Consider the following 24,670-nt stretch of genomic DNA (forward strand, 5'->3'; position numbering starts at 1 on the left):
CCCTCTTTTAAAACTCGCCCCAACCCAAACCAAAATCCAGCAAAGATCATCCCTGAATACGAGGCTCTGCAGCGACACCACTCAGGCCGTATGACCTCCGAGAATCAATTCCTTTGCAGACCCTGTTTCCCAGTATCCATTGGCTGTAACAGTACCCGCCGGGCCATGATTCGTGATAGACCTCAACCGAGAGTGTAGATCAAGGCGGTGCTAGGACGGTCATGGTTGTTTCCAGGTCCGATCGGGCGGCTGTGCCCGTGCGAGAGCCGCGAGACTGATGTGAGGAGTTCCGATTGAGTGGTGTTAATTTGTCTGTTCTTGGCTTGGTCTATATACACGCACTGGCATTAGGGACACGCGGGATCAACATCAGGCAGTCTGCCTTGTACTCCGTACCTCTGCGCTGTCCTCGATGATCTATTTAACATGCGCGGCTAAAAACAGAAATTGGAATGAGCCACGACACCGGATCCGGATCTCAATCTGGTTTAGACAAATCCGATAGTAACCCTATACCCTCCCCCTCCAACGCGGGTTGTCTGAAAGTCCCCCTCCTCCGCACAATCACCATAAGGATAGGGCTTTTCCAGCTTTCCAACGCCCAAACCCGAAGTATTCGTCCGCGGCGCCCAGAACGTCGCATCTGCCTTTGGCATCTTGCCGCATCCACCTCCCGTCTCTGAGTTAAACAGGAAATACTCCACAAAGCCCAGTTGAGATTCCTGAATCCCACCAGTGCCCGCGGGAAGCGTATAAATCCCGATATGCGTTGCGTTGCCCGCGATCGCATCAACAAGAGTGCCGGTCCAGGTAGTATCATGTACATTCTTGATAACAAGATTATACGGCCGTGAATACGGCGCGGGGACATCAACAGCACAACTGACACCCGGACCACCATCCGCACCATCATCGCAGTGCTCGGAATCTGTTGTCGTCGTTCCAGCAACAAAGCTCGAGAACACAGCGTGCACGATGCTAGTCCCGTTTTCGGTGTCGGATCTCGGTTGCAGACCCGTGTAGCCGACGTCATCGCAGCCGACGAAGCCGAACTGCTGCGCGAAGTACAGCCCGTTTTCGTGTTTTGCACGAGGCATGGTCATTGGAAAGGTTATGTCCTTTAGGCCTGAGGTTGAGACGTTGGCGATGGACCAGCCAAAGCCGATGTTGGCGGTTGCCAGCATGGGGAGGAAGGAGAGGAGGATTGCAATGGTTTTCATGGTGAATGAAGGTGATTTTGTGATTGAGTGTGAGACACTGGATAGAAGCTGATGGTATTAAAGAGAGAAGATGATTCTAATGCGATGGGAAACAGATGTTGCTATGGTTCATCGAACCTTTTATATCCTTTTTTGCTCCTCTATCGCATCTCGATCAATATTCTTCTCGATGTCCATGTTTCATCTTTAACCAACATCAAACACACCCAGTCCGAAGTATACAGGAACTCAGATCTCCAGGGATAGAAAAGGAAGAATCAAGCGAAGACCCAGATCCCAGACCCAACAAAACGTGGAGATACCACGGCACGGCACAGGTACCACCCAACAAGCGAGCGATTTACAAGGGGTCTGGAGACGGTTTGTCAATCTTAATCACAGAAAACGATACGATCGCATGACGGATCTGGTGAATTCTTCCTCAAATCGAATAAGCGATGTTTCATGTTTGGCCAACGAGGGATTCCCGACCCCTTGTCCAGAATGGCAGAATCTTGTATGGTACATATTTGTAAAAATGGTAGTTAATAGTAAATAATAATGGTGAAAATCGTCCGTGGATTGCCGCCGCCCGCCGCTTTACTCTGCTTCCGGTTCACAACTTGTATAGTCGCTGGTATCAGCAGAATCCGTTTCCTTATCCTCATCCATCTCGCACTCCATCCCCCTCTCCATCTTCGTGTACATATCGTCCAATGTCGCCTGGCCCCCGCGACTAGCAGCATAGCTGGTAATGAGCTCCAAGTAAGCTAATATTTTGGCTTCATGTTGCGACCATGTCATGGTTATCGATGACCACTGTGAAATGTTAGCCAGGTCCTTGAGTTGATTTTTTCTTAAGGCAGCCTCCTCTCGAGTCATTGTTGATTTTGAGAAGTACCATAAATAGCTGTGACAGCAGGATACAACCTTGCATCTGGCATGGTACCACGCCATACAGCATGAACCATACCAATCAACAGATCTCTGGTAAGTGTCCAAAATCCAAAAGGAGACATACACATATACACTAGAAGCTGTGTAAAGCCGCTGCCCGCATCTCCCTTGGCTTCGCTTCCACCTCCATAAAGGTCGCCTCCACGTCGTATGGGTTTCTGTACCATAAGGCGTAGTCCATACTTCCTCTCAGTAATCAAAGTAACATAGTTAGTTACCATCAGACTAGAGATAGAGAAGGATATCGATCTGGGTGGTTAAACTACAAACCCAGCTGCGGTGATCGGTACCAGAATTCTTCTTGCAAGTCCCATTCTGCACCGCCGAACCCAATCTCCTTGACATCAAATGACTTTTCCAGATGTTCAAATTTGAACTTGCAAACTGCCAGCTTCAGAGGTTTGGTGGACTTCTTTCCATAATCATCCATCTTCTTGAGTTCCTCCGTGGTTAATCTCTCCTCCAACTTGCCAGCCCAGGCGTTGAGTCTCCAAATTTGCTTCAGGAGCGCAACTGTTACTTTGTGCGACTTGCGCGACATGATGAAAAAATTCTTGAAAATCTGGTTCAATTTTAATCTCCGGTTCTATGTCGGAAGAATGCCGAAATGGACGGAGCTGCAGAGCTGCAGCCACAGAAAGGACCGAAAAAGAACAAAATGAAGACGCAAGAACGCCGATATGCTCTTTAGTCAGGAGTATGAGCAAAGGAGCACGCCAGAACTCCAGTATAGAATGCAGAGCTGTTATCAGAAGCGCGGAGCAAGAATACTTGGGCTGTTGGCGCTCGAGAGCAAGAGTTAGAACAACACTGATTTTTGATGGGAGACGAAAGGATATCAAATACCGAATCCGGGCCTATGTGCAAAACAAATAAAGTCTTGTCTGCCGAACAGCGAGTCTAGATGTCTCGAAAGTGTGATGTGTTGAGAGCACCTGAATGATGCCTGACAGGGGAGCTGTATATACGAGTCTCTTTCAAAACTCCTGCACTACCGCTGCTCACTTCATATCCTTATCAATATAAACAAATCACGCTCTCACTTTGATATATAATGTAGGTCTATCAAGCTGAGGCGAAATTACAATGTGGAGACCGGTACGGCGAAATCATCACAATCCCCCATGCCTCCCACACACAGAGATATTCTGTTCGACGGAATATAATAGTAAATACTTTAAATACAAGGGTCAATCGACATTAGTATATAGAACTAGAAATAACTGAGTAACATCGATTGTACATGGTCATGTGTACGATGGTAATATTCTTTGGTATAGTGGATATTATCCATCGTTCTTACATCATTATGTATCGACTATTCCTTACTCATTGTGCCAATTTGGATCACCTATCAGGTAACATCATCATATAAAATTTTGCTGCCTACTCGAGAAAATGTCTAATCTCAACTGTCTCTGGAAGACTGTCTTTAAGAAGAGAATCATATAACCATCGCGACTCTCTACAAGAAGGAAGATAGAATGAAGAACAAACCAGCTGACGTTGTGTTATCCCTTTGGGATACTTTGGAACCCCTTCTCTACATTGACATGCGCACTTCAGCGAGTGTGTCGCTCCTGGCACAACGTAATCAAAAGATCAAAAGCAATCCAGCAAGCATTGTTCTTCATACCTATAAAAATGACTAATGTCCCAACCATGCACGGGCCCGGAATCCGCTTCTAGAAGAAATATTCTGGCCTCGATTTGTGAATCCTGAATGAAAACTTCCAGGTCTGTATGAATGTGTCAAGTTTCACTTGAAAGAAAAGATCTCACTCAGGTGAGCATCTGCCAGTTGGGCGAATGCTCATCCAACACCCCCCCAACATCCGTAATAGGGATTGTCGAGCTTTTTACACACCAATATCAGACAAGAAAAGATACACACGATGGCAGATCCTGGTCAAACCGAAGCGTAAACATCTTCGCGTGGGCGCCCTATACAAGGCACTCAAAACAAATGTATTGAACTCATGTCGCGAAGCATAGGTCCTTAACTCAATGGCACCACAGGAGTGGCAGGAAGGACGATCGTGCTCCAATCCTTGATGTTGCTCTGAAGGAATGTGATATTGTCATATTTACCCAGTGGGCATCTAAACTAATTCGAGGAGCCAATGTGATGAAAGAGGACTTGGAATGGTGGCTGGATGAACTTCTAATCGACTGCCCAAAGTACAAACCAAAGCGATCAGGCAGGATTAACAGCAAATACTACAGGTGCGGATACAGCAAAGTGTCTTGATCTGGATAGCTCCCTTTCTTTCTATCTTTTTGCCTCACACACATAACACTACTATATCTGCCATTGACTTTTGAGCCCACAACATTGAAAATCCACACGCCAAGTGTATACACCGTTGAAGCCAGTCGCTGCTGCGCATTATATCCTACCTAGCACTCTGTAGGCATATAACCGTCTGTACTGAAAGGAATGCCTGCACTGCTTGCAGCTATACGGAACACTAGAGATAAATGCATTCTTTTGCCATTATCTATATATGGTCATGTCACCCTGTTGTATTCTAGTTATCTACATCGATCATCTTTCACGACATAATTCTCCCGTAGGCCCCGTCTTTCCTCTTTACACTCGGACCAGCAGCCTTCTGTATTAGGATTCTAATGCAATATGAAGGAGAATTACTGTAGTAGAGATATGATACGTCAAATGTATATTTACATTGCAGACCTAGTTTTGAAAGTTGCCATTTACTTCAAAGCCTCAACATGGACTAAGCAGATGATCAAGCATAGTACAATATAAATCTTAGAGACCGGCGTAATTTCCAATATACTATCTCCCTACCTTGCCCAGCTGGCGTATGTACATTGATCATGTGGTAGGTTAAGATTTTCAAAAAGGATGCTCATCGTGGTAGGCGAGCTGCTGCCGGTTGTACGGATGCAACAATCAATAGGTCTTTGCCATTATTATAAAGCAGCAATAGCATTGAAACCACTTGTTGACAATCCCTTATTTGCAATAGTATGGAGGTCTTTCGAGGTGAAAGATTCGTTCCTGGTGAAAGACAATCCGGCCTCATGCGAAACTGGAAGCCTAAGAAAGTTTCTCGTGTACTCGATAGTTGCTTTACTTCCTGGTTAAATAGCTAAGCAAGCAATCGGTGCACACAACCGTGTAGAGAACATTAGGGACCTGTATTTACACCAGATGAAGCCATTCGAGTAAAAGAATTCTGGAAATTATGACACTAACAATGTATATACGACCAGTGAAGAGCAAAGAAACAATTTATTATGGAGTCTCGTTGTGAGTATGTATCTGCCTTCGTATGCTAGTCCTTCTCACAATCTCTCACATCTCGCGTGGAGTTCCATGGCAAAATTTTCGGTCTTGTTCATACCAAAGCAAGATGACGTGTAAAGCGATACACCGATCAACAATCGTCAGTTGAAAGACAAAAAGACTTCTGACTGTGGGCTTGGGCACTTTGTATCAGAAGATTGGCTCCCATGTGACGTGGATTAAACCACAACGCGGCATCCATAGTCCCTGGGAGCAATCGAAGTTGGCCTTGGTACCTGGCGGTTATAGTGATACCATATAAAGTCGGTAAAGCACATAGAAGTTATTGATTAAATTCCATTGAGGTATCTTTCACTCCAAGTGCGAACAGAAATACGTCGCATAGCTACACCTCTCACAAAGGCCTGACCTTGGGGGCAACCTTCAAGTTTTAGTCCGTTTTATGCTGACAATGTACTGTACTTGCAGGCAGCGATGGGATAGGGTTCTGACAGCGGGCACTAGTGTCTAGCGCCTGATCCAATCCCACTAGGCTGCATCATGTGGGTCCGTTCGTACTCGAGTAACTACTGTACAATGTGACTGCTCAGAGTGTAGTTGTTGAGTTGAATTATATTGCACTCACTTAATCTCGAGGAGTCTATATAAAGAGTTGTGCTTGGAGTTTGGTGGTTATTGCACCCCGCACTAGCCGACAGTACATCACCACAGCTAGGCAACAAGATACGACCAGGAACCGGAAGGGAAAAAAGAAATTTAAAAAGATAAATACGATAGTACGGACAGCCTGGAGCCAAACTGGGGCCTCGTGTCCCTCTAGACGCAAGCGCTCTCCCATGTTACGGACTCATACTAAGCACCCTTTCATGGAATACAGAAACCAGAGACGATCTGGAAGAAGTGGGCGATGCTTTCTTAACTCCAGAAGCAACGTGTCCAGCCGCAGATCGTAGATATGTTCTGTTATATACGTGCTACCTGGTATTCGTTCCAGTAACGGTAGAAAACCGGGGAAAAGAGGAGACGAATGTAAACCCTACTCCCCGGAGTTGGGAACTGGTTCTCGTGCGCGGACATACGCGGCTGTGAATATCCGCTAGACCCTCCCGATTAGCATGTCCAGTCCTGGCTGGTGAAAAAGCTGGGGATACTCTAAGGACTTATGAAAGCTGATTAAATGACATTGATGAAAGGATTCTTTGCCTGTCTGTGCTGCAGCTCTGCTGCAACTTTAGATTTTAGTAATCCACTCAGGAGGCCCCTTGGTTCCATACAGAATGGCCTCTACGACCACCACTACGACAACCATAATCGCCACGACGACCGTCATGGTCACGCCAGAATGCACTAAGCTAAATCCCATTAACCATTCTCCGCTTTTGAGGGATCATCTGCGAATGTCAAGGAATGGCCCTCGAGCAGATTGCTATGGTTTCGGGATTCTTCATCATGCGTCTCTTTGCTCTCGCCGCAGTGATTTGCTTTATATACTGGTTCAAGAGGTGGGTTGACAAAAAGTATGTATTCGAATACCTTTCGAGTGAATCTTGCTAACTGATTGAGCAAGGTCGCATCCCGTCCAATCTGCCAAACAGGACCAGGACACTCAGCAGGACAGCAGCTTCAAGCGATTTTCGCCATTCAGGAATAAGAGAAGTGAGTTATCCCCCAAGGCCTTTCAGATTGTACAATTCTAACAAGTTGCATATAATTAGAGTGTTACCATTCCTCTTCACGTTGTCAACCCTTCTGAGTGGCTGAACAACTGGAATAATCCGCCTATGCCTTTGCTGAATTCCCCCGCGTCGTCCTTCCTACCAGTTCGCCATGTCGAGATCGTTTATGAGAACAGCCATCCTAGCTTCGCCATTGCACCAGCCTATCTCGTCTGCCCCACCGCAGGCAACAGTGAGAAGGGAAGTACCCATTGGCGGGCTTGGAACAATGACAAGGGCAGAAGCCATCTATGATGAAGGCTACGAGAATAAGTCCCTGTCACATCCAATGTTACTGCATGACTTTGGTGTTTCCTGCCAGGAATTCAGTTCAGGGTAACTTGAGAACACGAAGTAGTCAGGTTATTTCCAGATTGGCAAGCAATTTGTACTTGGTCCTACGTCCAAACCGTGTTACCTTTCGCACACACCGCCTGCTATCTGATACTTTGAAGGTACTCACCTCGCCAGCATGCAATCCCTGAAGCAAAGCATTGCTGACCAGTCCACTCAAATAATCAAGGATGCTATATATAGTACAGAAGTAATACAAGACCTGGATGACGGGTTTACAGACAGGTTAATCGATCGGAGCTGTTAGCACCTTGCTCGCCTACACCGGAGCTTCAGGACGATCTGGCGCCAGGGTCGTGATAAGCGCAGTGTACCTTGTTGTCTGAGGCTTGAGCAGATGTAGGCTGGTGCTTGGCTAGGCCTGTATTTTTGCGGGCACGGAGGGCAGGAGTCTGTATAGGAACAGATTACGTGTAATCGACATCCTCATTCAAAGGTTCAGCTAGGGCACAGCCACCATATTGTAGTCAAATTGTTTATCAACCCCTTTTATCTATAAATACCTCTCGTAGCAGAATACATCTTTCTTTTTTTTATTGTGCCTTCAGTTCTCCGCAAGTTGCGGTCTACAATTGGAAAAGGAAGTCCCAGTTCCTTCTTCACTCGCTGAAATCCCATCATTGACTATAATATACACAGCTTTTCCGCTAATATATACAGGTATTTTCTTCTTTCCTCCCGTTTGAGCCCGCCCTGGTTGTCATCGCGCTGGCATTCAACTGGCCCCCGGAGGTGTCGTTGGTGGACTATTCTCTTCCTCTTATCGCTCAAAGTGATCGAGGAACCTCACGGCCCGGCGTGTCAAAGATTTACGAACTTGAAAGGGCGGCGGACAAGGGTTGTAGAGATCGGGGTCTTTGGCGGGGTCATTTGTGCCTGGCGAAAGGGAAGGTCAGTGACTTGCCAGACTACACATGACGATACTCTAACTCACCTAGGTGGGCATCCATTAGCTTCATGTGAGCAGCCCACTCTCTAGTTAATCCCCTTCTGCCTTTTCAGTCTTAAAGGGAGGGAAGCTACCAACTGCTTAGCGCAACGTGATGAAGTAGGATGCCAACCACATATATCTCTCTTTGATGTTCTCTCTCATTCTGATTGTATCCTCGAGAGGTCTCTTAAGGACAGTGTTTTGTCAAAATTCAGTTTCTGTGCTATTGTTTGCTCGATGTCACTTGACTGGCTTCCCGGGGGATGCTACATCTACGTCAAAGAGATGCCGATAAGGCTCTCCTCCAAGGCCTCAATATACTGGAGTGACACCTGTTCGCACATCTGCGACGAGTTGTGAGCTTTTATATATCGGCAACCTGTAGGCAAGCCCACAGGGTGGCTGAAGCTTCCTGGCGATCTATGGCAGCAGCAAAATTGTCTAACAGCGCGCGTCCTCCGGGGGATTGTTCGTTCCAGACTTCCGCACGGGGGAGGGACTGTGCTGCTAGACCGGCTTCGGATCGGGATGGTGACCGTGGAAATTACTGGGGTGCAAGACCGTAGTGTTCACAAAAGCCCCAAGTTAGAAAAAACAGCTAATGTTGTCACAGAAATAAATGAAGGGCCTACGCAAAGGAAGGGGGGGGGGGGGGAACTTGCAGAACAGTGTGGGTGTGCGATTTATACGCTCGCTAAGCTTCGCGCTAGAATACGCGAGACATTTCGTATTTTATCTGTATTCTCCCTGTTTTCTTTTCTTTCTTTTCTTTATCTTTATCATTGTTGTTCTTTTTGAGGTGTTGTTGCTTGGGATTTTCATACAATTCACTGTACGCTGAAGCTGGACACTCCATTTGTCCTAGTGCTATTTCATTTATTGGTAAACCTAACTCATCCTAATTATCTGCCAGAAGAATTTAAATTGCCACCATTTCCTTGATTAGTATACATGTCTTCTCTCCACAGCCCTTGCTATGTCGGAGACTGTATTCTGCTATATATATAAAACGCAGATTTCTATTCTTAATTCGTATCAGCAAGATCTGATATGAAGGAAATACATAGGCACATATTCCTTACTAGATCGAGAGACTATTCTGGAATGGAAAAAGCTGGAACAGGGACCGAAAATCATTATTCCTCCTGCACACGCTCCATTGGCCACTCAATCCACACCCACAGATCAGCAGGCAAAAATGCACAAACACCATTCAGAACATGATCCGCCCATCCCTTCATAAACCAAACAGACTCCATATACTTCAAGAGACCAGCCCAATGAGCCAGAATCACCAGCGCCGATGGATCCTTCCGCTCCAACTGCGCCACAAAGTCCCGGGGTAGTCGATAAAGCCATCCCATTAGGATGTGCATTAAGCCCACTGCTGATTTTCGGAGGGAGCGCTTTTGGTATATTTCTTCCACCGTGGATGTTAAATTGTCGATAGCAGACACGTACATCACGCGATCTCCCGCGTCCCATAGATGCTGTAAATCGACGAGGCGCTGCAGTCCTTGGACTTGCGCGATGTGGTTTTGCAGTTCGTTTTGTAGTGACGGGCTTATGTTCGGAACATCCGAGTTTGGTTTTGGCTCCAGGATCCCGCTAAACACCTTGTTACGGTGCGACTCCAGAATCAACTTTACGCCGTGCATGAGCACCAGCCATTCCGCCGGACCGTTGTCGCTGAAGACGAGATACTCCCCTGGTCGGGGTCCTCGTCCAAAATAAGCGAAGCAGATCATCACGGCTGAGATGTAGACTTTTTGGCATGTGTCTGCGTTGAGTTCGGAAAGGACGGCAGTGACGGATTGGATTCCGAATGTGAAATGGTCATCGGCTTGTTGGAGATATTGGTCCCGCAAGGCCGGTTTCTCGTGCCCCATGTGTAGCGCAGAGAGAGCCAAGATCAGGTGTAGAATTGATGGAAATTCAAGAGCCCATTGCGCGACGTGATTTTGCCAGACTACACGTCCATCCTCGTCGTCGACTGTGGTGGGTATGGTGGAGACGAGGAAGTGATGAAAGAGTTGAAGGTCAGGAATTGAGATAAAGTCTGTGCTCGCTTCTGTAAAGACGTCCTTATGCTGCGTTTCTGTCGATTTCAAGGTTGGTGATTGGGTCGTTCGTTTCGAGACCTCGGTTGTGTATTGAGAGGTCCGGAAGCGGTATTTCTTTTCTCGAGGGTGTCGCTCGCTAGTCGATATGGAGCCGGAAGCAGCGGACGATACTTCGGAGCTCCCTCGCGCGGAGAAAGTACATTCGATTTCATGGTTGGCGCAGTTGGTGCAGATGGGCTTTTTCTCGTCGCACTGGCAGGGGTCAATACTGGTACTCATGGATGGAAGACGGATCCTGCGCTGAGGAAAGCAGAATAGGGAGATCAGAGTATCCAGCATGATCCGAACCTTGAGCAGTAGCAAATAAATCAAAGGGAAAGAACAGAAGTGCACTCCGGTAATGAAGTAAAGCGGGCTATCAACGCATGCAATATATGCGAGCAAGAAAAAGGAGACCGTCACCAGCATCAACTCACCTTAATACGCCTTCGCTTACAATTACTGCACCCCAAGCGCGATTTCTGATGTGTGCGCCGTGATTTCACAAGCCTCGTCATAGTTGTTGGAGGGTTGAGAGAGGTCTCGTACTTCGTAGTCGTATTCGTTTTCTTTTATACCCGATCGGATGTGTGGGCCCAGTCAGCTGTATGTACACTAATTTTGGTGCGTAGTGGATGGTTCATTAATTGGTGGTGGCCTATCGGCTAAGCTAGCTATATGACTACCGCGCACTATGCGAGGGCGGTCAGACACGTAGCCCGCCGGGTACTAACACAGGTTACAGGTCGGGTGGCATCGTTCTAGAGGTGCGGTGCCGCGCTAGTGAGTCACATGACTCATTTAGCGGCTTCCGGCACTTACAATACCATGTTTTAATTACCCGGCATCTGAGTTTTACAGATTCCTGGAGTCTAGGGCTCGCCAGGTCGCCAGGTAGAGCTCGCCAGGTGGCCATATCTAGTTTTTACCAGTAGTTACCAGTTGGCTACCATGCTTCTGTAGGTAATTTTGCTGATTAAGCTGTATTAATACAGTAAGAAGGCTGACCAGGTCGTAATTTTGTATTTTTTGTATTTTATCGTATTTTATGTGTAAAACAGAAAAGACACTGGTAATTACCAGTTGCTCCTAGATAATGCCACCTGGTGAACTTTGCTCGTTCCCTTAACTCTTCCTTGGCGCTGACCTCATTGACCCTGACGGCGCTGTGCGTTTGCTCCTAATTGTTTTGGTAACTGCTGCTAGTGGCCGATGGCTGTTGGTAAGTACTGGTAACAACCGACGGGTACAGTTGACATATCAGCACCAAGCCTCTTTGCTATTGGGCAGGAATTTTATAATGACCCACTCATCACCCCATTCACTTGGTAGTTTCTGGTATGTAGCCGATGGTTTGATGTCTTGACACTTGAACCTTTCCTATTCTGGCTAGTCCAAAATGAATCAATCAGTTTGTATTTATTCTCTTCCTGATTTCTCTCCATTTTTTTCTTCTTACAACTCTCTACTATTCTCTCACCGATCTATTATTCTTATTCCGTTCATTTTTTTCATTTTCTCAATTTTCCGCAGACTGATAAACAAAAAAATGGTAAGTGCTGATTTTCCTTGGCGTTGAACGTATGTGCCACCATGCATTAGCGCTGTGGACCGCTAATCGGGTGATCTGGCGTCGGGCTTACCATGGTTGGTTGTTACCAATTGTTACCAGCCGATTACCAGTTGCTACTGGCCATTGTTAACGCTGTTTCACCTAGGTCAACAACAAGCGCAAGGCCGCTGCCGAAAAGGCGGTTGCTACCAAGGCTGCCAAACGAGCCCAGAAAGGAGCCAAGCACCCCCCAACAACCACCACCGTCACCACTTCGAATCCCACCCCCGCTGCCAATGCAAACCTTGATGCTGCCGTGAGGCGGCGTGGTGTGTGAGCATTCCCATGAACAAATTGTTACTGGTTGCTACCAGCTGTTACTGACAGTAGCCAGGATGAAACAGCTCTGTGATTGTGAACAGCACAAAGGTCTGAATGAGTTCGAGCAATTTCCAATTTCTGGCGATGTGGTAAGTGGTAGTTTTGGTCTTCTGGTAATGAATAGTGGTGACAATGGTCAGTTGATTCCCGCGTGCGCTTTCCGATGCCCCTACTGCACCTACGCCTGGTAAGTTCATACTACTCCCAGTCATTACCAGTTAATCCCACTGATGCGAAGCCTAGTTCCTCCAAAGGGCACAAGGGGTCAACGGTCAGAAAACATGTCAGAAATATGCACATCGTGAGTCAACCCTGATCTTCTGTTTCTTTGGATGTGACTGACTTTGATAGAAAACCGGGCACTACCCATCGCTTCAAATGGCGCAGGGCTCCTCTGGCCACCCGCACCACCGCTTGGAAAAAGTTGTTGATCTGTGAGTGGAAATACCCTGGTTGGCTCTGGTTTTCACTTGTGATAAACTGAGTGTTTCTAGCCCCCCCGCCGACGAGAGTGAGTTCTCTGCTTCTGCCGCCCCGGCTGTGTCTGGTCCCATGGTCCCTTTTAGCGCCCCTGTTGTCACGTCTGGTCCCGCGTCTTCCTCTTCATCTAATAACAATGGCAACCAGGTTTCCCGTTCTGCTTCTGTGTCTTCTGCCTCAGCCCGGCCTCCCACTGATTATGACAATGATGAGTCTGATGGCTTTGTGTCTGAACCTCCCGCCAGCTGTACCACCCCCGCCCGGCGCCAGCCCACCAACAACCAGCGGCCTCCCAGCAGTAACCAGCGCGCTACCACCACTGCCAAGCGGCCTCTCACTGGCCATCGGCCGGCTACCCGCTCCCAACATGATGGCCCAGTGGAGGAGCACATTGACCCTAGTCCTGAGGAGGCTGCAGCTGAAGCGCAAGATGCTGATGACCTTTTCTATCAGCATCAGCGTTGAATTTTGGTAGTTACTGGATGCCATCAGTTGACAGATATTTTTTTTTTTCTCCTTCTCAACTTTTGTTTCTTGGGGGATATCTTCTCAGATAACATATGCTTAATCTAATATATTCACCTCATGATACTCTTACTGGGTTGCTCCGAGGTTCTATGAGTGGGTAGTACAGATTGTTGTTCATTAATGGATGTTTATAGTGCTCACCAGTGGCTGTTGGCACTGCTACATGCACCCAGTTGCTTTTGGCAGCATCTCGCTATTACCAGTAACAGCGATGAGCTGCTACAAGGTTGACAACAGTAACTAAATTTCCACTCTATCTAAAGGGTAAAGAATCAAATTGTCTCACAGCCATCTAGAATCGATTGTATTTACGTCTCAGTTGTGCTTCCTTCTCCCTTAACTTCTGCATCTCTTTCTCAAAGTTATGTTCTTCCAATAGCACTTCATCACCAAGCAGTGGGTCCTGATCGTCAATGATCTCACCTGGACACATTGTCACGGGCTCGGAATAGTAGATAATAACGAACTGAATTCCTATCTAAACTATTGTAGCCATCGACGAGAATATCGAATCTGGAGAAGAAAGAAGAAGAGGAAATCTATCTAGGTCATGAAGAGGTTTTAAGAGGATTGTTGGCGACATGACTGGATGGTGTTTGTGATGTATCATCCATTGCCGTAGTGTTGAACCGCCATGTGAGCTATCATATGTGAGCCGTCACATAACCCCCCTTCTTAGGCAGAGTCTGTCCCCAGACTCTGTGTGGGCATGTTATCATCAGGATGGTCCTCAATCTCATCAACTCCTTCCTCCCAGGCCTTGAGCCATTCCTGCAGTCGACATGGTGGTCCTGGGCGATCAGGGTACTTCTGATGGTAGTCACGTATTCGATGTGGAGATCCTTTGAAGTTGGTGGCTGGATACCAAGTTCGGTCCTCATCAAATCCTATCCATTTCACCTGGTACTGCAACCGACGCCGACATAGGCGTGAGGCAAGCACCTCTTCCACTTCCCATTCCTGTTCATCAGCCACCACAATCGGTTCTGGAGGCTCGGTCATCTGCCCGGGCAAGGGATCATTGGCTGCCCGTCGGAGCTTGTCTGGTGAAAACACAGGGTGTATCTTCATTGAGTCAGGGAGCTCTAATCGATAGGAGTTACCCACCCGTTCGAGTATTGGGAAGGGTCCAGCCATCTGGCTATCAAGCTTCTTGTTTGGTCGGTCAGTCTGGTAATGGCGAAGGGAGAGCCACACCTTATCGCCTATGTCAAAGTCAACAGGGCGACGTCGTCGGTCTGCTTGTTTTCTCTGTTGGTCCTGTGCATGCTTAATCTGTTCCGCCACTGCAGTCCATATATTCTTCATTTTCTTGGCAGTGCCTTGAGCTCGTTGTCGACTAATCTTCTCATCTCTGGGAGGGGATCCTTCAATCGATATCCAATCAAATGAGGTCCGAGGCTCATATCCACAATCAACAAGGAATGGTGATGCTTCAGTCGTTTCAGATGGTAATGTTGCTGCAGCAAAGTCGATCATTGGCAGCAAATCAGACCAGTTATCTTGGTAGCGGTTGATGAAGGGTCTCAGTCTGTTGACAATATGCTGATTCACAATTTCTGTCTGTCCATCTGTCTGAGCATGGTAGGCTGTTGATAGCTTCAGCTGAACTCCAAGGATTCGGCAGAGTTCATCCCAGAATGCTGACACAAATTGGGGTCCACGGTCTGATACGATAGTTGATGGAGGCCCCCTATGCCGGTAAACATGTTTGATGAACATGCGTGCAACATCTTCAGAGGTGGCAGTCTTCTTGCAGGGAATGCTGATGGGTCTCTTGCTAAATCGATCCACTATCACTAGTGCAGCGTCATATCCATTCTTGTCAACTGGAAAGGAACGGAAGTCCATAGATATATGTTGCCAGGGGCGCTCAGCAATGGGTAAAGGTTGAAGAAGCCCTGGAACATGATCTCGAGGGTTCTCAGCTCTCCGACATTTTGAGCAATTCCGTACATATCTTTCAGCATCTTGTCTCCAGGTTGGCCAGTAGTATCGTGCTCTGATGAGCTGTTGGGTTTTTGTTCTCCCTGGGTGTGCAGTTGATACTTGTGCATGCACTTCATCAAGCAGTCGGGTGCGGAGTTCAGGGTCATCATCAGGAACAAACAATCGGTTTCCTTTCAGTAGCAGGCCATCTTGGAGAGTCCAGTCATCCTTTCCCTCTTGAGCTTTCTTGTGATATCCTTCTGCTGTAGCAGAGTTCCGGTTGGCCTTGAGTATCTGATCCACTACCTGTAATGCTGGCTCCAGGTCATTCACCTGAATTGGTGCTTCAACAGTCTCTGGCTTCAGCAAGATCTGGTGACGGTACTCATCCTTCTTCTGGATATCTGTCACTGGTCGACTAAGGGCATCTGCAAGGGTATTCTCTCGTCCAGGTCGGTATCGAATCAGGAAATAGAATCGGGAGAGGAACTCAGCCCATCTGGCTTGCCGTGCAGTCAACTTCTTTGTTGTCATAAAGTATTCTAGTGCTCGATGATCTGTATAGATGTTGAAGCGTTCTCGGAGTTGCAGTCCTTCAAGTTCAGCACGCCATTCTTGCAGTGCGCGGATGATAGCTAACATTTCCTTGTCATGGATCTCATAGTTGCGCTCAGCATCAGACATGTTCTTTGAATAATAAGCAACTGGGTGCCAGAGGTCTCCATGCTTCTGGGAGAGTACTCCAGCCACCACTCCATCTGATGCATCAGTCTCCAGCTTCGTCTCTAATTCAGGGTGGTAGTGTCGCAGTATCGGGGCGTCAGTCAGATATTTTTTCAATTCTTCAAAAGCTTCCTGGCATACATTAGTCCAGGTGAATGGCACATCCTTCCTCGTCAGGTGGTTCAGTGGCTTAGCAATGCGGCTGTAGTTCTTGATGAATCTTCGATAGAAGTTACAGAACCCAAGGAATGATTGCACACCTCGAACAGTGGTTGGCACTGCCCAGTTGCAGATCACAGCAGTCTTCTCTGGGTCTACTTCAATGCCATCCGTTGTTAAAATAAATCCAAGATACTTTGTCCGAGTAACATGGAACTCGCACTTCTTGATACTAGCTTGGAGTCCTGCTGCGCGTAGCCGTTCAAGCACCTTCTTCACATGAAGCTCATGTTCAATAGCATTCTTTGAATAGATGAGCAGATCATCCACAAATGCAGTAACAAAATCATCCAAATAGTCCATCAAGGTGTCATTGATGAATCGCTGGAAGGCAGCTGGTCCATTGGTGAGTCCAAAAGGAACCACATGGTATTTGTAGGTCCCATAACGTGTACGAAAGGTGGTCAAATCTTCAGATTTAGGGTCAAGTCGAATTCGGTGAAATCCTTGTCGTATATCCAGTTTTGTAAAGATTTTCGCACCACTGGTTCTCTCCATCAACTCATCAACCAATGGGATGGGGTATCGATCTTTTCGGGTAATGGCATTCAACTTTCGATAGTCAACACAAAACCGTAGTCCACCCCCTGGCTTCTGTGCCATCAAGATAGGTGAGGCAAAAGGGGCTGCACTGGGTCCAATAAATCCCTTGTGGAGGTTGTCCACAATGTAGTCTCGTGCAGCCTCCAGTTCCTCTGCAGTCTGCTTATACAGGGGGCTATATCCCACTTCTGACTCTGCAGTCTTCCCTTCCTCCAGTTCAATCCGGTAGTCATTCGTCCGTTGAGGGGGCAGCTCATCAGAGGCGGCCTTGGAGAAAACATCTGCATATTCCTGGTACTGTCTGGGCAGTAGTTGCTGTACCAATTCCTGCTCATTGTGATCTTCCTGGCGTTCCTTCTCGCGTTTTTCTTCAATGATGCGGTCAATTTCAGACAGGCTGGCAATGAAGACCTCAGTGTCCTTTCTCTTCAGGTGTCTTTGGAATGGTGCTGCTCCAATTGCTGCGATATCAATTTGGATTGCTGATCGGTCTGTTGTCCTCCCTTGGGGCTTTGAATTGGTAGTGATGGTGCTAATCTCCTGACCCTGTAGGGCGCGTGACATCTTGGCCATGTCTGATCGCCGGTCTGCTTCCTCCTTCCGAGGAACTCAATACTGTTCCTTCTGTTCTTCTTTCTCAATTCGTCGATCACGTCGCTCCATATCAGCCTGGTGGGTAGGGTCAGGCTTAGGACGCTGCAGGATCTGTTTCGGAGCCTCCAAATACTGCTTGCTCTGGATGTCATCCAAGCAGCTCCGTTGTTCTGGCCAAACCAGTTTTCTATGTTTCACATTCAACCAGACATCATGGCTGTCGAACCATTTCCGTCCAATGATCATGTCATGTTGGCCCAAGTCGGCAATCAGGAAGGGCTGGTTCAGGAATCGTCGTCCGCCCACAAGCAGGTGGCAAACAATAGCATCAGTGATGGTTGAGCCAGCTCGTCCATCATACCCTTTTGTGCCAATCGGTGTATTGAGTCGTCGGGTGGGGATTCCAAAGAATTTCACTAGTTCTGTCGCTCGTTGGGTGTCCATGAAGAGGTAACCATTTGCTCCAGTGTCGGCTAGGGTAGTCAGGGGGATACTGATTCCATTGTGAGCTACCTGACTATTCACATTGAATCCTTTCCCTCCAATAAGTTGGCTAAGATCCAATTCACCTAGGTCAACACCATCTAGCCCCAGGTTGGAGACTCTCTCCTGGGCTAGACTTTTCCCGCATCATCATTCTGTTCATTCTCAGGTGCTTTCTGCTCAAGTTCCTTCAGTTCAGGGGTTGGGGTTTTGGTGGAACAGTCGCGAGCAAGATGCCCATGTTCTTGGCAATGGAAGCAACGGCCTTCCTTCATCAATTGATCACGCTCAGCATTACCCATACGTGGGATGGTAGAATTGGTGCTCTGAGATGGGGTCGGTTCTTTCTTGAAGGTGGTCCCAGTTCGACTAGTTCCCTTGCTCATATCCTTGTTGGGAGTGAACGTTCGATTCTTCTGAGCCCGGTGGTTGATAACTTCAAGTCGGCTTGCAGTCTGGGAGACAGCGCTAGAGAATTCCTGGAATGGTTCCATCACCAATGCTACTGGAGATGCACAACTCCTGGAGCTTGGTCGTCAATTTGGTGTAAAGCTCATCCTTCCAATCGTCTTCAGCGACGCCCGCTTCAGCTGCGAGATAAAGGAATTCAGAGAAAAAGTCATGAAACTTGTCACTGTTCTTCATGTATAACTGTCGAAATTGGTGTTTTGCAGTGGTAACACGGTTCGGATCATCATAGATTGTTTTCAGGTGATTGAGCATATCCTTTGAGTCGGTGTATGGGTTTATTGCATCATCTCGCATGCGTGGAGTGATGTGTTTCCGAGCTTTACCATCACATCGACTAGCCACGTATGCTATACGAAGTTGGGAAGTGTCAAAGTGGTCTGCATTAGCAGTAAGCTTCTGAGACATCAGGAGCAGCCAGTCTTCAAATCGGGGCTCCTTTCCATCGGTAAGCATTGGGGGATCTGGGATCTTGGTGGATTTGCTGTTGATGGGCATTGGAGAGGCTCGACGGCCACTGGCACTGTCCATCACCAGTCGGGCAATTTGGCTCCCAAATGCGTCACGTTCAGCAGTCACATCAGTAAGTTGCTTCTTGATATCTTGGAGTTGTCCCTTCATCTCTTCTGTTTCACGGCGCAGAAGCGCAATTTCTCCATCCTTGGTTTGTCCTCGGAGCTCTTCTTCAGCAAGACGGACCTTATGGTCATCAAGACTGTCATCATATCGTTGATGAGTTGCTTGGAGCTTCTCATACAACCATTCTGGCTCCTCAGAGGCATATTGCAAGAACTCCTCCAAGGTCATCATGCGTTGTTCTTCATTCTCATCTCCATCAATAAGGATGGGGTTCTGTCGGTTCTCTCGTTCAGTATTGGTATTCGCTTCATTTCGGTTGGTATCATCATTGTTCGTTTCGTTTCGGTTGGCTCTGGTAGAGGCAACGGTGTTTCTTGGGCGAGGCATGCCTGCTGGGTTCGTTGTATCGGTATCGGTATCTATCGGTCGGTCGGAGGGGCACACTACTATGGCTCTACGATCTCTGGATCGAACCAATGAAGTAGATTGTGACGGCTCACATATGATAGCTCACATGGCGGTTCAACACTACGGCAATGGATGATACATCACAAACACCATCCAGTCATGTCGCCAACAATCCTCTTAAAACCTCTTCATGACCTAGATAGATTTCCTCTTCTTCTTTCTTCTCCAGATTCGATATTCTCGTCGATGGCTACAATAGTTTAGATAGGAATTCAGTTCGTTATTATCTACTATTCCGAGCCCGTGACAATATCCGCAGTTGGACTTGGATCTCGTCCCGATATCCAAGATCCGCAATTTGCGGACTTGTTCCCACATCCAAGTCGTACGATATGCCGCAGCCTAATCATACCGTTTGGTGTATCTATCCTGCCTATTTCTCGAAACACCCGTTGCAATTGGCTGACAAAATTACCGTGGCCCACATGTGCTTATGAATGCGGCAAATAACCTGAGATAAAACCGGCAGTTTATCGCGACGGGAGGAAGTGTGGAGAAATACCGCATCCGGATAAGGATCGGAAGCTTGGTTAACTCTGTTGTATCTTGTATTCACTTACAAATGTGTGTTCGGCGTCTTAACAACATCGAACTCATTGATGGGGGACTATTAATCAGATAGATTGATTAGGAAGCTTATCACGGCTGTGGCAATGGCAAGATATTGATCGTAAACAAGTTCCAGTACGCGCAGACTTCATGAACATGGACTTCGCACACTATATAACCCTCGCAAATGGCGAAAGAGCTCACTGTATCTTCAGTATATATCAGCACAGTTCACAGAGAAATCTTTTTCACTTGTCTATCTCCTTTCGCACGCAAAATGTCAACCAGCAACTTCCCCACCACACCCCTCCGCCCTCACTACGATGTTGTGATTGTGGGCGGTGCCACCAGTGGCTCTTCAATTGCGTGGAACCTGAGCACCAACCCTGACTTCAAGGGATCCGTGCTCGTTGTTGAACGGGATCCTTCTTTACAATATTCCGCTACCAAAGCTAGTAACAACTGTATGCGACAGCAATTTGCAACCACCATCAATGTCCAGATTGCCCAATATGCGGCCGACTTCGTCAAACGCTGGGGGCCGAGTTTCCACCAGATGAATGCGTGCCGGATCCCCCGATTCGCAACTTTGGATACCTTTACCTGTCTGATTCATCGAAATTCACAGAGGTACTGAAGGAGGACCAAAAATTGCAGGCCAGCTGCGGAGCAGGCACGCAGATGCTATCAATGGCCGATATCAAAGCAAGATATCCATTCTTCTACACCGATGATATTGATAGTGGGAGTCTTAATCTTGTTGATGAGGGTGCTTTTAACGCTTTCGGCATGGTACAATGGCTACGCAGCACAGCTCGCGACAACGGTGTCGAATACATCGGGAATGAAGTCATCGACATAAGTCTGGATGGAAGTAAGGTGCGGAGTATCAAATTACAAAGCGGGGAACAGATCACAGTTGGCACTCTAGTCAATGCCGCAGGTACTCGTGCCGCCACGGTCTCTCGGCTGGCGGGCATTGACCTGCCGATCGAGGCCAGACGGCGGTACACCTACATCTTCTCGATTGATGAGCCACTGCTCCAGGACTTGCCTCTGACAATCGATCCAACAGGTGTCCATCTCCGCTCGTATGGTACAAAGGACTACCTGGTCGGCTGTCCACCTATCGGGCCAGACACTGCAGTAGATGTGAATGATTTCAGATTCACGGAGGATGCGTGGGAGGAAAAGATTCTGCCGGTGATCACTCGCCAGGTTCCACAATTCGCCAGTGCACGGGTGACGAACTCCTGGATAGGCCATTATGAGTTCAACACATTTGACCATAATGCCATTGTTGGTCCGCACAGCGAGGTCAGCAACCTCCTTTTCTGTGTGGGCTTTTCTGGCCACGGCAGCCAACAGGCACCGGCCTGCGGGCGCGGTGTTGCTGAGTTGATCATCTATGGAAGGTTCCAGACGCTTGACCTCAGTGTGCTTTCCTACAAGAGGATCGTGCAGAATCGTTCTCTAACTGAGCGAGCGGTTATCTAAACACACATGGGGAGTGGTGGCGTAATTAGGGCTGATAACTTTCACGTTTCTTCAATTGATTCAGCGTCGCGACGAGACAAAAACAGGTGATATATAGTTTTTTTTGACAGGGGGATGATCAGGGGGTAGAGGTTTTTCTGGTTTCCGTGGTTCTTTGCTGCGTTTTCTCGGTGTCTTAACCAATGCCTTTAGCGTTATATATAGTGCGATCGTTGCTATCCACATAGATCTAGGCTGAAGTAAATCCACGTTGTACTATAAGATTCAATGATACGAATGATGAAAAAATATCATACACAGGATTCCATACGCTATATCTCCCTCGAACACATTATCTCATCCAATACCCCACAAACCCTCTCCCCATCCCAATCCCCCCTCCGCATGATATCCTCCCCCTCAACCCACCTACCCTCCTCAACCTTCTTCTCAACCCCCTTCCTCACAGACCTTCTCAAACCTCGATAAACACCCTGACTCGGATACACAACCAACCCTATCGTCGCGCTCCCCGTCTTCATCGTCAAACCAACAAGCCCCTTCGTCAACCCCTTCGCAACGCCCACCGCGCCCTGCTCCTTCTTTGAACGGTACGTATGTACAAAAATATCTGTGACACCCTCGTAGACGCCGTGTGTGAAGGTAGACCAGGCGACGGCTGCGCCGGTCTCGAGGGATGTTATCGGGTTGTGGTGTTTGACGGGGTCGCCGTAGAGACGCGGGAGAGAGCGCATGCCTTCTGTTGCGGCGAGGGGGAGGTCGAGGAGGGCGCCGCGGGAGGCGCGGCCGAGGAATTTGCCGAGGCTGGTGAGGGAGAGGAGGAGCATTTGGCGGGTATGGGTTAGGTCTCGGTTAGGGGTGGATGATTGTTCGAATATGGCTGATGTGGGGGCTTCTGCTGAGTTTGATCTTGATCGATGGCGTTTGTATTCGCGGTATGGGTCGAGGATTATGCCTGCTGTGGCGTCTGCCATGCCGGTCATTGTTGATAGTGAGGCCGAGGAGATGGCTGTCAATGGGTCCCACCGTCGGATGTCGATAACGATGGGCTTTGTTTCGAGACTATACTCTGTTAGCCCAGTCTGTTTTGCTGTACCGTATTGTCGTAGATGCTCACCGCTTCAAATGCTTCCTCTGAAGACGTCCCTCACGTACTAAGGCATACGCAGCCAGCTTTGATAATCGTACTGTTGTTTTTCCTCGTTTTAGTCTCCAGACTGCAGGTTGATCCGGAAGGATATCGCATTGCATCTCCCCCCGGGGAAGATGAGCATGGAATGAATCGACTGCAGCGCGGGCTCCAGATTCCCGATTCATCTTCCTAGCCAGGTCCTTTGCTGCAGTGGCAGCAGAGGGGGTTAGACAGAATTGAATAGCATCTGCAAGTTTCTCTGCGGTGAGGGACTTCTGCGGAATTGGATCCGGTCCTACACCGGCGGAAGCGACTATGCTTCCCCAGAACGCTTGACTGAAGAAAGACCTCAATGATTGACCTTCCCATGCAATGATAAAGGGGAACTTACTCTCCAAAAAACGGAACAATCGTGGTAGGCTTCCCATACCGCAACCCACAAGCGGTCGTACCAGCACCACCATGATGCACTACAGCAGCCACATGCTGAAACAGCCACTCGTGAGGACAGTCTCCGAGGAAATGAAGGCTCGAATTCCCAGGTGCTTCGAAGTTAGACCATCCGCGGGAAATGATAGCTCGCACTCCGGACATTTTAACTGCTTGTAGTAGAATAGACAACATTTCCTCCGGATCTTCGACCACGATGCTTCCAAAGCCTATGTAGATCGGAGCATCACCAGCGTTAAGGAATTCGACGAGGTCTGCTCGTGGGTCGTAAGCTGGCGGTTCTCGGAAGAAGAAGCCACAAATATCTGATCTCGTTAGAACTAAAAAGATGAGATGACATGAAAAGAACTGACCTATATGGGACCCCCAATCAGGTGGCTTTGCAACCAACGCTGGGGACCAGCAGTATGTAAATGGCACCTGCAGTGTCTCCGCAAGATTCGGGCCTTCTGTAGCTGGTACAGGCTCCAGTTCAAGGACATTCTTACGCCAGCCGTTGATCAAATCTGCTAGACTGCGATCATACAAGTTAGTAGTATATATGTCAATTCAGAGAAGCAGCATACCCCTGCCAAGTCATCCACTCGACAAAATGATACGAGATCAGATTCCCCAAACTTGGATCACTCCCCGTATACCTCAAATTCGCCAACGGATGCGGAAATTCCCTGGTACTCGTCCATGGCATTGTAAACATAAGATGAACAGGAACACTCAGCGCCTGCGCACAATGCACATGTGCGAAACTAGGCGGATTCGCGATAATCGCATCTGCCACAAACGGTTTCCCGGAATGCGGATCAGGCTCAATGCATGACTGCCAGCAGCCATGAAGGATGTTTGCGATGATGGAGCGTTTCTTTTGGATGTCGCCTGCCCGCAGGCTTTTCATGCTGGGAATTAGACCCGGGTTGCGGACCATGTAGGACATTAGCTCGGCGGGATCGCCACCAAGCGGATAGAACTCGAGACCGGTGCTCGTGACAAAGTTTTCGAAGGTGGAATGTGTGGCTAGTCGGACGCGGTGGCCGTGCTTTTGGAGTTCTGTGCCGAGCGCAACAAAAGGTTGCACGTCGCCGCGGCTGCCGACGACTTGGATGACGATGTTGAGTTTTATGGTCCATTCTGGGCGTGGACGGGTTCTGGATGATCCAGGTTCGTGATCTGGTTGGCGGGTGCTGCTGCGGCGCATCAGCCATTCCACGTTCCGGCTGAATCTTTGTCCTACTTGGACGTCCACGCGTCCGTCATTGGTAGCGGAGACTTCTGGAAGAGGTGCGGCGGAAGAGGGCAAAACATATGAGGGAGATGTGTCTTCTGCTGTGTCGGGACCGCTGGGAGAGATGGTCTCGTAGGGTGGAGGAGGGTCCCGGTTGTCGTCGACCGTGTCTGCCATCGTGATCACCTTTGGTTATTTTTAGTCCGTCCAGTTATACTCCAGAAACGGGATGCGGCAAAGTGATGAGTGGAATGATAATCACGATTAGCGAAGGAGGGAGAGGGAACAGAGAGGGAATTTTAGACGGGTAGATAATTGAATTGTTGAAGGTCGGTCCGCAT

General features: G+C 48.1%; 9 protein-coding genes across 9 annotated transcripts; 4 read left to right on the forward strand and 5 right to left on the reverse strand.

The window, feature by feature from the left end:
- Window positions 1–488: 488 nt before the first annotated feature.
- Window positions 489–1,220, reverse strand: ACHE_11023A (uncharacterized protein; the record flags this gene model as incomplete). The annotated part of the gene is made up of 1 exon (XM_043275444.1): window positions 489–1,220. The coding sequence occupies one exon, from the start codon at window positions 1,218–1,220 to the stop codon at window positions 489–491; it is 732 nt and encodes a 243-aa protein (XP_043132143.1).
- A 1,198-nt stretch (window positions 1,221–2,418) lies between these two features.
- ACHE_11024A (uncharacterized protein) lies at window positions 2,419–2,697 on the reverse strand (the record flags this gene model as incomplete). Its single annotated transcript, XM_043275455.1, has 1 exon — window positions 2,419–2,697. The coding sequence occupies one exon, from the start codon at window positions 2,695–2,697 to the stop codon at window positions 2,419–2,421; it is 279 nt and encodes a 92-aa protein (XP_043132144.1).
- A 4,185-nt stretch (window positions 2,698–6,882) lies between these two features.
- On the forward strand, window positions 6,883–7,130 carry ACHE_11025S (uncharacterized protein; the record flags this gene model as incomplete). The annotated part of the gene is made up of 2 exons (XM_043275466.1): window positions 6,883–6,950; window positions 7,001–7,130. 2 exons carry the CDS (start codon window positions 6,883–6,885, stop codon window positions 7,128–7,130), a joined length of 198 nt encoding a protein of 65 aa, XP_043132145.1.
- A 2,439-nt stretch (window positions 7,131–9,569) lies between these two features.
- ACHE_11026A (Zn(II)2Cys6 transcription factor) lies at window positions 9,570–11,053 on the reverse strand (the record flags this gene model as incomplete). The annotated part of the gene is made up of 2 exons (XM_043275477.1): window positions 9,570–10,748; window positions 10,973–11,053. The coding sequence occupies 2 exons, from the start codon at window positions 11,051–11,053 to the stop codon at window positions 9,570–9,572; spliced, it is 1,260 nt and encodes a 419-aa protein (XP_043132146.1).
- A 1,065-nt stretch (window positions 11,054–12,118) lies between these two features.
- Window positions 12,119–13,413, forward strand: ACHE_11027S (uncharacterized protein; the record flags this gene model as incomplete). Its single annotated transcript, XM_043275488.1, has 6 exons — window positions 12,119–12,199; window positions 12,254–12,420; window positions 12,482–12,655; window positions 12,712–12,769; window positions 12,820–12,902; window positions 12,963–13,413. 6 exons carry the CDS (start codon window positions 12,119–12,121, stop codon window positions 13,411–13,413), a joined length of 1,014 nt encoding a protein of 337 aa, XP_043132147.1.
- Window positions 13,414–14,151: 738 nt separating this feature from the next.
- On the reverse strand, window positions 14,152–17,463 carry ACHE_11028A (uncharacterized protein; the record flags this gene model as incomplete). The annotated part of the gene is made up of 1 exon (XM_043275499.1): window positions 14,152–17,463. One exon carries the CDS (start codon window positions 17,461–17,463, stop codon window positions 14,152–14,154), a length of 3,312 nt encoding a protein of 1,103 aa, XP_043132148.1.
- Window positions 17,464–20,308: 2,845 nt separating this feature from the next.
- Window positions 20,309–20,668, forward strand: ACHE_11029S (FAD-dependent oxidoreductase; the record flags this gene model as incomplete). Its single annotated transcript, XM_043275510.1, has 1 exon — window positions 20,309–20,668. One exon carries the CDS (start codon window positions 20,309–20,311, stop codon window positions 20,666–20,668), a length of 360 nt encoding a protein of 119 aa, XP_043132149.1.
- A 44-nt stretch (window positions 20,669–20,712) lies between these two features.
- Window positions 20,713–21,528, forward strand: ACHE_11030S (NAD(P)/FAD-dependent oxidoreductase; the record flags this gene model as incomplete). The annotated part of the gene is made up of 1 exon (XM_043275522.1): window positions 20,713–21,528. The coding sequence occupies one exon, from the start codon at window positions 20,713–20,715 to the stop codon at window positions 21,526–21,528; it is 816 nt and encodes a 271-aa protein (XP_043132150.1).
- A 311-nt stretch (window positions 21,529–21,839) lies between these two features.
- ACHE_11031A (glycosyltransferase) lies at window positions 21,840–24,506 on the reverse strand (the record flags this gene model as incomplete). The annotated part of the gene is made up of 5 exons (XM_043275533.1): window positions 21,840–22,590; window positions 22,646–22,996; window positions 23,052–23,415; window positions 23,464–23,624; window positions 23,677–24,506. 5 exons carry the CDS (start codon window positions 24,504–24,506, stop codon window positions 21,840–21,842), a joined length of 2,457 nt encoding a protein of 818 aa, XP_043132151.1.
- Between the last annotated feature and the right edge of the window lie 164 nt (window positions 24,507–24,670).

Source organism: Aspergillus chevalieri, chromosome 1, assembly GCF_016861735.1.
Source record: "Aspergillus chevalieri M1 DNA, chromosome 1, nearly complete sequence".
Taxonomy (NCBI): Eukaryota; Fungi; Ascomycota; class Eurotiomycetes; order Eurotiales; family Aspergillaceae; genus Aspergillus; species Aspergillus chevalieri.